The sequence below is a fragment of the Lepidochelys kempii genome, chromosome 1 (assembly GCF_965140285.1).
Source record: "Lepidochelys kempii isolate rLepKem1 chromosome 1, rLepKem1.hap1, whole genome shotgun sequence".
Taxonomy (NCBI): domain Eukaryota; kingdom Metazoa; phylum Chordata; order Testudines; family Cheloniidae; genus Lepidochelys; species Lepidochelys kempii.
The window spans coordinates 82,304,421-82,317,480 of record NC_136380.1 but is presented as its reverse complement, the minus strand read 5'-3'; the positions used below and the strand labels follow the sequence as shown (position 1 = coordinate 82,317,480).

The 13,060-nt window shown below is 43.0% G+C and overlaps 1 protein-coding gene and 1 long non-coding RNA gene across 4 annotated transcripts in view; one reads left to right on the top strand and one right to left on the bottom strand.

Annotated features, from left to right (window-relative positions):
* Nucleotides 1–13,060, bottom strand: part of LOC144930662 (uncharacterized) — a 74,814-nt gene that overhangs the window by 17,740 nt on the left and 44,014 nt on the right. Inside the window, exon 6 of one of the 3 annotated variants that reach the window (XR_013635969.1) lies at nucleotides 12,554–12,690. The exons of the other annotated variants lie outside the window; for them this stretch is intronic. This is a non-coding gene — a long non-coding RNA (uncharacterized LOC144930662). Of the gene's footprint in view, nucleotides 1–12,553; nucleotides 12,691–13,060 lie in introns of those variants that run through there. 3 annotated transcript variants of the gene reach the window in all.
* LOC140907190 (uncharacterized) lies at nucleotides 6,713–13,060 on the top strand. Its single transcript, XM_078851779.1, has 3 exons — nucleotides 6,713–7,563; nucleotides 8,140–8,349; nucleotides 12,966–13,060. The coding sequence occupies exons 1-3, from the start codon at nucleotides 6,981–6,983 to the stop codon at nucleotides 13,058–13,060; spliced, it is 888 nt and encodes a 295-aa protein (XP_078707905.1). The 5' UTR covers nucleotides 6,713–6,980.

The window sequence follows — 13,060 nt, the reverse complement described above, 5'->3', positions numbered from 1 at the left end:
GTATATCATTTAAACAGGCACACACACACACACACATGATTTTTCCGTTCTAGTGAATTCAGATCACGTCAGTACTTCAGTTTATCCAACATGTAAAAACCTCTGTGTGTGCACCTGCGTGCATGTACATGCATTTACTTGGCACGACATCCTATAATATCAACTGGTCTAATCAGACCAGAAGGAAAGAAGGAAAAGTTAGTTTACAAAATCGTTGCTGATGTTAGCATTAGTATTTTAGCAGTCCGGAGGGGATAAGAAGGAAAGTGTGGAATAGAAAATGTATTTTAGTTATTAGCATTTGTTAAACCTCAGTAGGATCAGTTGACACCTATAATAATGTGACACTGTATTATCAATGTAGTTAAATATGAGGACTTCTACTTCCATTGAAATCAGTGAAAGAACCCACATTGACTTCAGCAGGAGCTATACTGGACCCATGAGCATGGAACTGATTAATACAGTTAAATCAATCTTGGACAGTGCTAATTTTTAAAATTTCAATGTTGATCCATAATTTATTGATGTGTTTGTAAATAAATAAAGTGACCATCCATAACTTGACCAGTGCCTTAGTACCCTTACTTTGGATAGTAGTTTACTCTTCTGATACCCACACTGATTCACCTACATAAATTTAACTCAGTATTTGAAATATTCAATGAATTTTCAATAGTAAGTACATGAAAGTTCAAGAAAAACTAGACACTAAAGGTTTCAGAGTGTGTGGTGTTTAGATGTTGCTTGTAATTATTAGATTTGGGAGCACTAGCTGTTGGGAGTCTGAAAGGACAGGAAACAGGAAGGATGGGGGAGGAGTTGAGAGGCTGGGAGAAAGCTACAGAGGGTGCAGCAGCAGCTTGGTAAAGAGGTTTCCACTTTGAAAATAAAGTCTTGTTGAAGCTTGTTAGTACCTTGCCTGGTTGATACAACAGAGTGGTAGTCATGTTAGTCTGTATCAGCAAAAACAACAAGAAGTCCTTGAAGGTTCAAGTCCTTGAAGGACTCCTAGATATTAAAGGTATCTAAGGTAAAACTGTCAATATTGTAAAGAGTGATCACTGTTGGGTCATACATTTAGCATTGTTTCTGACATGTGGATAAAAGAAGATAGAGACTAAACTTGGGCTCTCAAACAGTGGTCAGAAGGGACTGGGAGTGTTGTGGAAGTAAGGATGTGACAGCAATTCTCAGCCTCAGGTTACAGAGTTCATGCTCACAAGCACTCCGTGGAAATGGATTCAGAGCTTCATGACAGTCTAGACTTGTAGGAGACTATCAGTGTCCTCTACATGAGTCAGATGCTTCAAAGCAGTTGCTCTCAGCCTTTCCAGATTACTGCACCCATTTCAGGAGTCTGATTTGTCTTGCGTACCCCAAGTTTCACCTCTCTTAAAAACTGCTTGCTTACAAAATCAGACATAAAAATACTAAAGTGTCACAACACACTATTACTGACAAATTGCTTACTGCCTCATTTTTACCATATCATTATAAAATAAATCAATTGGAATATAAATATTGTGCTTACATTTCAGTGCATAGTATATAGAGCAGTATAAACAAGTCATTGTCTGTATGAAATTTTAGTTTATACTTACTTCTCTAGTGCTTTTTATGTAGCCTGTTGTAAAACTAGGCAAATATCTAGATGAGCTGATGTACCCCCTGGAACACCTCTGCATACCCACACCAGTACACATACCCCTGGTTGAGAACTACTGCTTCAAAGCAACTGTGGCATCTGCACAGAGGAGCTCAGAATGCATGGGTGGATGAAAGCCTCACAACTCAACCTCGTCAAAGTTATCTTCATTCAGAAATCCCCAGGATGTAATTGCTCAACCATTAGGCATCAACAGGCAATGCCACGTTTGAAAGGAGTAAGCCCGGGTTTGATCCCTTGTAGCAAACACAAAAACATAAGCAAATAAACAGTACAATGTTTTCTGGCATCCTAGTTTTCTTTCTGATCAATAGTCAGTGAAACTGTTACTACCCAGGTTTCAGAGTAACAGCCGTGTTAGTCTGTATTTGCAAAAAGAAAAGGAGTACTTGTGGCACCTTAGAGACTAACCAATTTATTAGAGCATAAGCTTTCGTGAGCTACAGCTCACTTCCTCAGATGCATATCGTGGAAACTGCAGCAGGCTTTATATATACACAGAGAATATGAAACAATACCTCCTCCCACCCCACTGTCCTGCTGGTAATAGCTTATCTAAAGTGATCATCAGGTGGGCCATTTCCAGCACAAATCCAGGTTTTCTCACCCTCCACCCCCCACACAAATTCACTCTCCTGCTGGTGATAGCCCATCCAAAGTGACAACTCTTTACACAATGTGCATGACAATCAAGTTGGGCTATTTCCTGCACAAATCCAGGTTTTCTCACATCCCCCCCACCCCCATACACACACAAACTCACTCTCCTGCTGGTAATAGCTCATCCAAACTGACCACTCTTCAAGTTTAAATCCAAGTTAAACTAGAACATCTGGGGGGGGGGGGAGGAAAAAACAAGAGGAAACAGGCTATCTTGCATAATGACTTAGCCACTCCCAGTCTCTATTTAAGCCTAAATTAATAGTATCCAATTTGCAAATGAATTCCAATTCAGCAGTTTCTCGCTGGAGTCTGGATTTGAAGTTTTTTTGTTTTAAGATAGCGACCTTCATGTCTGTGATTGCGTGACCAGAGAGATTGAAGTGTTCTCCGACTGGTTTATGAATGTTATAATTCTTGACATCTGATTTGTGTCCATTTATTCTTTTACGTAGAGACTGTCCAGTTTGACCAATGTACATGGCAGAGGGGCATTGCTGGCACATGATGGCATATATCACATTGGTGGATGTGCAGGTGAACGAGCCTCTGATAGTGTGGCTGATGTTATTAGGCCCTGTGATGGTGTCCCCTGAATAGATATGTGGGCACAATTGGCAACGGGCTTTGTTGCAAGGATAAGTTCCTGGGTTAGTGGTTCTGTTGTGTGGTATGTGGTTGTTGGTGAGTATTTGCTTCAGGTTGCGGGGCTGTCTGTAGGCAAGGACTGGCCTGTCTCCCAAGATTTGTGAGAGTGTTGGGTCATCCTTTAGGATAGGTTGTAGATCCTTAATAATGCGTTGGAGGGGTTTTAGTTGGGGGCTGAAGGTGACGGCTAGTGGCGTTCTGTTATTTTCTTTGTTAGGCCTGTCCTGTAGTAGGTAACTTCTGGGAACTCTTCTGGCTCTATCAATCTGTTTCTTTACTTCTGCAGGTGGGTATTGTAGTTGTAAGAAAGCTTGACAGAGATCTTGTAGGTGTTTGTCTCTGTCTGAGGGGTTGGAGCAAATGCGGTTATATCGCAGAGCTTGGCTGTAGACGATGGATCGTGTGGTGTGGTCAGGGTGAAAGCTGGAGGCATGCAGGTAGGAATAGCGGTCAGTAGGTTTCCGGTATAGGGTGGTGTTTATGTGACCATTGTTTATTAGCACTGTAGTGTCCAGGAAGTGGATCTCTTGTGTGGACTGGACCAGGCTGAGGTTAGTGGTGGGATGGAAATTGTTGAAATCATGGTGGAATTCCTCAAGGGCTTCTTTTCCATGGGTCCAGATGATGAAGATGTCATCAATATAGCGCAAGTAGAGTAGGGGCTTTAGGGGACGAGAGCTGAGGAAGCGTTGTTCTAAATCAGCCATAAAAATGTTGGCATACTGTGGGGCCATGCGGGTACCCATAGCAGTGCCGCTGATCTGAAGGTATACATTGTCCCCAAATGTGAAGTAGTTATGGGTAAGGACAAAGTCACAAAGTTCAGCTACCAGGTTAGCCGTGACATTATCGGGGATAGTGTTCTTGACGGCTTGTAGTCCATCTTTGTGTGGAATGTTGGTGTAGAGGGCTTCTACATCCATAGTGGCCAGGATGGTGTTATCAGGGAGATCACCGATGGATTGAAGTTTCCTCAGGAAGTCAGTGGTGTCTCGAAGGTAGCTGGGAGTGCTGGTAGCGTAGGGTCTGAGGAGGGAGTCTACATAGCCAGACAATCCTGCTGTCAGGGTGCCAATGCCTGAGATGATGGGGCGCCCAGGATTTCCAGGTTTATGCCCAAAAGAGAAAGAACGGTGAAATCTCATATTGTTTAATATTAATTTTAAACAGTTAAATTAGGCTGACTATCTGGAATGAGATTTGGAATAGTGTCTCAAGGGAAGTGGTTCAAGTTTCATTAGTTGAGATATTAATATTTGACTGGATAAAGCACTAAGCAATATACTGTATGAAATAATCCTTCACCATCCCCCCGTGATGACCTAATAGCTTTTTTCCATCTCTGTGAATCCTTTATTTACAGAATATATAAGAATGAAGGTTTCTCACTGTGGGTGAGAGAATTTATAATAACTGACCCACTGGGTGCTTGCACACACAGACTTTATTGAGATTATATTTTAATGCCATGAAAAATTCTGACTGATCAATTTAATATTTGCATTTAAGTGATTTTTTTCAAACCCTATTTAACATGCATGTATTTTAACCAGGGCAGTACTTTTCTTACATAGGAGGATTTAGTTACATCTCTTTTTATTTGGTTGCCCTAACTGTACACACAAAAGCTAAATTGTTTACCATTGACATTTTACATTAATCTAATTAAAGCAAAAATGTATGCTGCCATGCCTTTGAATAACAGAGCAGGAAATCAAACTGTATGGTATCTGGGCTTTGCATTTTCACCAGAAGACTTATATCTGGAGAGACACATCAACAGCTGCAGATTCTGTTCTGTTTCTCAGAAGAGCCTTTAACAGAATAAATTACGAAGCTGCAGCCTGCTCTCTATAGGGTAATGGTTGATCTTTGACCATGCTGACAGCCAGACTTCTTGTCATCCCGCTGAGCAGCAAGTCAAATTGGGCTTTAATTACTGTTCAGAGAACAGTGTGCAATTAAACATGCATGTCACAGAATCTGGTATGGGGGAAAGAAGGGACAAGGGATGTCAAGGAGTCACAAGACAAACCTCTTTTTGATGCTTTTCATTAAAGACAATGTGAGCTCTATATATGAAGAAAAAAAAACTCATAAAGGTTCACAACATATCATATAATGCCTGGAAAGTGTAATGATTACTAACTGTCTTCCAATAATAAGTACCTTAAACCATATTTTGATGAAAACTATACTAAATGCTAAGTTAAAGTGGATGATATAGCCCTGACCCAGTCCACCCAATTAAAATCTGTTGTTATTAGCACTCAGTCTACAAAGCACAATTACACTGAAAATTACTCTCTCTCCTAACCTAGGTTCTGAAAAAAAATTGAAATGAAATGATTTTGTAGATCCTGTTGGCTAAATTTTCAAATATCTTTGTCTCAGTTGTCCCACAATAAATGTTCACACATGAACTATCCTGGGAGAAAACCTATTGGCAAATGCAAGCTGGTATTTGTATTTTTGTCTATGCTAATATATAATTTCCACATGCAAATTGTAGGCATAAACAAGGCATCAACCTTGAATAATGTGGACCTGTTATAGAAATGAAGAGTTTTCCAGGAACTCCTAGTATGCACTGTGATTATGTAACCAAACTGTAAAAAGCTGGAAAATCACAAAATGCCAATCAGCTGTAATTAAGGGACAAAGCAGGCAAATTAATAGTAAGCACAAGGTCAAAGCAAGGTGCCCATTTGTAAACAAGATGCCAAATCCATCTCTGGTGTAACTCCATTGTGAGTAATTGAAGTGGAAAGGAAAGTGCTGCTTCACCAGAAATGGGAGAAACTCAAATTCAGAGATGGTGAAGTCACCTTTCTGTGGGAGAGAGGGCTTAAAATCTGAATAATTCCTAAGTAATCAGCAACTCTCAACCATTCAACAAGTGGCACGCCAATCTCATGATATTCAGGGGATTATTACTGACTCCCAATACTGCTTCTCCATTCTGAGCCCTGACTGCTGCTAATTTCCTAAAAGAAAAGCCTCTGAAACCCACTGTCCCCACTTTAGCCACTACAGTAGCCGTGAGGTATATCCAGTCACCATGGCCTCCAGGACCTGATATGATATGAGCAACTGGAGGAACTGATCACAGAATGATACACCATGGCCTGACTTGTTAGTCCCCCAAAGGCACATGCATACTTAGAGAAGAGCTGGCTGAAGCTTCTAGTTTCTCAGACACTGTAAGCTATATTTCACTATCATACATTCGTGGTGAGACAATATAAGAGACAGATCTCTTCTGCAGAAGAAAATACTCAAAGTCAAAACAATCATACCTGATACTTCTATAGCGCTTTTCATCCAAAGAAATCAAATAACTTTCCAAGCATTAATTGAGCTTTACAACACTTCCGGGAGGGACAGGGAAGTATTGCTATCCCCATTTCACAGATGGGAAAGTGGAAAGTGGAGACAGAGAGAGAATCAACTTGCCTGAGACACAGCAAGTCAGTGACAGACTGGAACCCAGGACTCTGGACTACTGCTCTTATAGTCTAAGAATGGTCCCTCTTGGAGCATTTCTGAACAGGGGCGTGGCCAGGCCTCGGACTGTCCTGCACACTGAGGTCCCAGTGCACAAGCAGTAAGTCTACTCACAGGTGCAAAGATAATAGCTTGCTTAAGCCCTGGTCTACACTAGGACTTTAGGTCGAATTTAGCAGCATTAAATCGATTTAAACCTGCACCCGTCCACACAGTGAAGCCCTTTAATTCGACTTAAAGGGCTCTTAAAATCGATTTCCTTACTCCACCCCTGACAAGTGGATTAGCGCTTAAATCGACGTTCCCAGCTCGAATTTGGGGTACTGTGGACACAATTCGATGTTATTGGCCTCCGGGAGCTATCCCAGAGTGCTCCATTCTGACCGCTCTGGACAGCACTCTCAACTCAGATGCACTGGCCAGGTAGACAGGAAAAGAACCGCGAACTTTTGAATCTCATTTCCTGTTTGGCCAGCGTGGCAAGCTGCAGGTGACCATGCAGAGCTCATCAGCACAGGTGACCATGATGGAGTCCCAGAATCGCAAAAGAGCTCCAGCATGGACCGAACGGGAGGTACGGGATCTGATCGCTGTTTGGGGAGAGGAATCCGTGCTATCAGAACTCCGTTCCAGTTTTCGAAATGCCAAAACCTTTGTGAAAATCTCCCAGGGCATGAAGGACAGAGGCCATAACAGGGACCCGAAGCAGTGCCGCGTGAAACTGAAGGAGCTGAGGCAAGCCTACCAGAAAACCAGACAGGCGAACAGCCGCTCTGGGTCAGAGCCCCAAACATGCCGCTTCTATGATGAGCTGCATGCCATTTTAGGGGGTTCAGCCACCACTACCCCAGCCGTGTTGTTTGACTCCTTCAATGGAGATGGAGGCAATACGGAAGCAGGTTTTGGGGACGAAGAAGATGATGATGAGGAGGAGGTTGTAGATGGCTCACAGCAAGCAAGCGGAGAAACCGGTTTTCCCGACAGCCAGGAACTGTTTCTCACCCTAGACCTGGAGCCAGTACCCCCCGAACCCACCCAAGGCTGCCTCCTGGACCCAGCAGGCGGAGAAGGGACCTCTGGTGAGTGTACCTTTTAGAATGCTATACATGGTTTAAAAGCAAGCATGTGAAAGGATTACTTTGCCCTGGCATTTGCGGTTCTCCTAGATGTAGTCCTAAAGCCTTTGCAAAAGGTTTCTGGGGAGGGCAGCCTTATTTCGTCCTTCATGGTAGGACACTTTTATCACTCCAGGCCAGTAACACATACTCGGGAATCACTGTAGAACAAAGCATTGCAGTGTATGTTTGCTGGCATTCAACCAAAATACGTTCTTTCTCTCTCTGTGTTATCCTCAGGAGAGTGAGATATAATTCATGGTCACCTGGTTGAAATAGGGTGCTTTTCTTCAGGGACACATTCCTGCTGAGCTGTTTGCCTGTGGCTGAACAGAAATGTTCCCCGCTGTTAGCCACGGGGAGGGGGGAGGGTTGAGGGGGTAGTCACGCGGTGGGAGGAGGCAAAATGCGACCTTGTAACGAAAGCACATGTGCTATGTATGTAATGTTAACAGCAAGGTTTACCCTGAAAGAGTGTAGCCACTGTTTTATAAAATGTGTGTTTTTAAATACCGCTGTCCCTTTTTTTTTCTCCACCAGCTGGATGTGTTTCAATGATCACAGGATCTTCTCCTTCCCAGAGGCTAGTGAAACTTAGAAAGAAAAAAAAACGCACTCGAGATGAAATGTTCTCCGAGCTAATGCTGTCCTCCCACACTGACAGAGCACAGACGAATGCGTGGAGGCAAATAATGTCAGAGTGCAGGAAAGCACAAAATGACCGGGAGGAGAGATGGAGAGCTGAAGAGAGTAAGTGGCGGGCAGAAGACAGGGCTGAAGCTCAAATGTCGTGGCAGCGTGATGAGAGAAGGCAGGATTCAATGCTGAGGCTGCTGCAGGACCAAACCAGAATGCTCCAGTGTATGGTTGAGCTGCAGCAAAGGCAGCTGGAGCACAGACTGCCACTGCTGCCCCTCTGTAACCAACCGCCCTCCTCCCCAAGTTCCATAGCCTCCACACCCAGACGCCCAAGAACGCGGTGGGGGGGCCTCCGGCCAACCAGCGACTCCACAACAGAGGATTGCCCAAAAAAAAGAAGGCTGTCATTCAATAAATTTTAAAGTTGTAAACTTTTAAAGTGCTGTGCTTAATGTGCTGTGTGGCATTTTCCTTCCCTCCTCCACCACCCCTCCTGGGATACCTTGGTAGTCATCCCCATATTTGTGTGATGAATGAATAACGAATGCATGACTGTGAAGCAGCAATGACTTTATTGCCTCTGCAAGCGGTGATTAAAGGGAGGAGGGGAGGGTGGTTAGCTTACAGGGAAGTAGAGTGAACCAAGGGGCGGGGGGTTTCATCAGGGAGAAACAAACAGAACTTTCACACTGTAGCCTGGCCAGTCATGAAACTGGTTTTCAAAGCTTCTCTGATGCGTGCCGCGCCCTCCTGAGCTCTTCTAACCGCCCTGGTGTCTGGCTGCGCGTAACCAGCAGCCAGGCGATTTGCCTCAATCTCCCACCCCGCCATAAACGTCTCCCCCTTACTCTCACAGATATTGTGGAGCACACAGCAAGCAGTAATAACAGTGGGAATATTGGTTTCGCTGAGGTCTAAGCGAGTCAGTAAACTGCGCCAGCGCGCCTTTAAACGTCCAAATGCACATTCTACCACCATTCTGCACTTGCTCAGCCTGTAGTTGAACAGCTCCTGACCACTGTCCAGGCTGCCTGTGTACGGCTTCATGAGCCATGGCATTAAGGGGTAGGCTGGGTCCCCAAGGATACATATAGGCATTTCAACATCCCCAACAGTTATTTTCTGGTCTGGGAAGAAAGTCCCTTCCTGCAGCTTTTGAAACAGACCAGAGTTCCTGAAGATGCGAGCGTCATGCACCTTTCCCGGCCATCCCACGTTGATGTTGGTGAAACGTCCCTTGTGATCCACCAGAGCTTGCAGCACTATCGAAAAGTACCCCTTGCGGTTTATGTACTCGCCGGCTTGGTGCTCTGGTGCCAAGATAGGGATATGGGTTCCGTCTATAGCCCCACCACAGTTAGGGAATCCCATTGCAGCAAAGCCATCCACTATGACCTGCACATTTCCCAGGGTCACTACCCTTGATATCAGCAGATCTTTGATTGCATGAGCTACTTGCATCACAGCAGCCCCCACAGTAGATTTGCCCACTCCAAATTGATTCCCAACTGACCGGTAGCTGTCTGGCGTTGCAAGCTTCCACAGGGCTATCGCCACTCGCTTCTCAACTGTGAGGGCTGCTCTCATCCTGGTATTCATGCGCTTCAGGGCAGGGGAAAGCAAGTCACAAAGTTCCATGAAAGTGCCCTTACGCATGCGAAAGTTTCGCAGCCACTGGGAATCGTCCCAGACCTGCAACACTATGCGGTCCCACCAGTCTGTGCTTGTTTCCCGAGCCCAGAATCGGCGTTCCACAGCATGAACCTGCCCCATTAGCACCATGATGCATGCATTGGCAGGGCCCATGCTTTCAGAGAAATCTGTGTCCATGTCCTGATCACTCACGGGACCGCGCTGACGTCGCCTCCTCGCCCGGTATCGCGTTGCCATGTTCTGGTGCTGCATATATTGCTGGATAATGCGTGTGGTGTTTAATGTGCTCCTAATTGCCAAAATGAGCTCAGCGGCCTCCATGCTTGCCTTGGTATGGCGTCCGCACAGAAAGAAGGCGCAGAACGATTGTCTGCCGTTGCTCTGACGGAGGGAGGGGCGACTGACGACACGGCTTACAGGGTTGGCTTCAGGGAGCTAAAATCAACAAAGGGTGTGCCTGTACATCAAGGAGTATTTCAGACAGGACTGCACGGAGGGTTCCAATAAGAAATGGTGCACCAAAGTTATCGTTCTTATTGGAACAGGGAGGTTAGCCTGGCCTCTGATTGATACATGGCTAGATTAACCTTGCTGCGCCTTCTCTGTGACTGACTGCAGTGTGATCTAGACAGGGGAGGAGGAAAATGAGTCCAAAACAAATCTGGTCTATGTCTTGTTCTGACCCACTCCATCGATCCTTTACATCTTTGGCTGGCAGCAGACAAAAAAGGCGCGAAATGATTGTCTGCCCTTGCTTTCAGGGGGGGAGGGAGGGTGGGAACGGGGTCCTGACGACATGTACCCAGAACCACCTGCGACAATGTTTTTTGCCGCATCAGGCATTGGGATATCAACCCAGAATTCCAATGGGCAGCGGAGACTGCGGGAACTGTGGGATAGCTACCCACAGTGCAACGCTCCAGAAGTCGACGCTTGCCTCGGTACTGTGGAAGCGCTCCGCCGAGTTAATGCACTTAATGCACTTTAGAGCATTTTCTGTGGGGACACACACACTCGAATATATAAAACCGATTTCAAAAAAACCGACTTCTATAAATTCGACCTAATTTCGTAGTGTAGACATACCCTAAGTGCTTTGCTGGATCAGAGCCTGGAAAAGCTGCGCTGGATGGGTCACTGGCTACATTTCCTGTGGTGGTGAAACAAATCCTGCAGTCCACTTTCCTTGCCTCAGCACCCAGCAGTAAGACATAGTACATCTCTTCCCCTTCTCCAACATCTCATAAAAGACATAACTGAGCTCTAATTTGGAAGGGATCAGTGGGATGCTCAATGATATTAAACATAGCTTTAAAATTCAACAATAAAGAGAATTAAAAGACAGCCAAGAAGTCAGTTGGACTAGAAAGACACCACGTGAAGTTAAAATGTAGCTGATAAAAAACAGGTTCTGATATCAGAATGCATTAAGGAAAAGTAACTCTCTTTTCAATCAATTAACTTTATAGCCTAAAATTTAGAATATTTACTAAAATTCAATAAAAATTAGACTGATAAATAAGGCTCTGGTAAAACTTGAAGTCAAACATATACATTAATTTTCTGTTCTAAGTCACCACTCAGGCTATGAACATTTGTTTTTATAATGAAGAAAATAAAGTGTTTGTTAATTAAATGCACCACTTAAACTTATTAATGTCTTATAATGCCTTTGAATATAAAAAATGCTATGTAAGAATTATTTTTACTACTAATAAAGATTATATCTCACAATAAGAATTTGATCCCACAAATTCTTACTCCTGGGAGTAGCACTTTTGCAAGCCCAATCAAACACAATGGGATTATTTGCTTGACTAAGGACTATTCATGTACGGATTTGTAAGTTTAAGACTTTATACACTTACTATTTCTTGATCATTTAACAATGAAGCACAACATTTCTAGAATGTTTTTATTTACCTGACTTTTGCCATAGAGTTTTCAGAGTAATAATACACAAAGTTGATATATGTCAGCCCTATATTTTCCCTCTCCCCTACGGGAAGGATTGAGAGAACAAGACATTAATGCAAATCCTGTGAAGGACCATAATACACCATAGAAAAAAAAATAAATAAAACTGGGTCTGCAAGTCAAACCATTAGAGTGTAGAACAAGTATCCCATTCAGTCTGATCAAATGCCATCTAAGACTCAAGACAGAGAACAGAGTCACATGATAAAGTGGCTTTTTAGATGAATGCATGAGACATGAAGAAAACTGAATGGATGATGATTGTTTAATATTCTCTAAACAATTTGCCAACTTCACAGACATTTGATATTACAGACTAATAATTTTGACCTAAAGGAGAATTCTTAAAAGATCTCTCTAAAGGAATTTTAAAGCTTCTCCACACATATAAGATAAAAGTCCGTCTATATAAAAGATTTCATCGACAAATCAATAACTTCCAGAGGTTCTTTTAAAAAAAATGGCACACTAATAATATTAAAATAAATAAAAAACATTATTTAGGCCATTTGCATCATGGATGTCTAATGTTCAATGTTTTAATCAAATGTCAAGTGTTCTCAGGAACTTTGCAAAATCTCTAACTAGTGTAAAGAGATTATAGATTTGGTGAAAAATACATCAATGCAATAGATCCCAGTCTATGCCATAACTCTTTGCCTCATTAAATTCTGGATATTGCCTCAGTGTCATGTGTTTACCTTATTTAGACTAGAAAACACACACAGGAGCCCATTCAATCACAGTGATTCCAGATTCATTGAATATGGTCTTTGTATCTTCACAAGTACAGAATAAGTATGAGTCTATGGGATATAACAGCTGTAGAGGAACAAAATATCACAGCACTAAAGATTGCTTTTGGTGGTAAGCATGTAATAGTCATAACACTTTCCTCCCTTGAAATAAAAACCAAATATCTTTTAAAAGCATATTCTCTGTAATACTTTATTATCATAACCTGAAATACTGCAAAGACAGGGTAAGTTATATGAACCCTGGGACTTAGTTAAAGTATTATTTTGCTTTGTCTCTGCATAAAACCATAATGAATTTAATCCAATTTAATGTTATGTACTATCTTGGCATTCTTCTAGTTGGAAACTGCAAATCTTCAAATTTAGCAGAGAAAGGGGATGCTGTCTCACGGACATGTGGTTCTTGTGGCATTCCCTTTAAATCACCCTCTTAG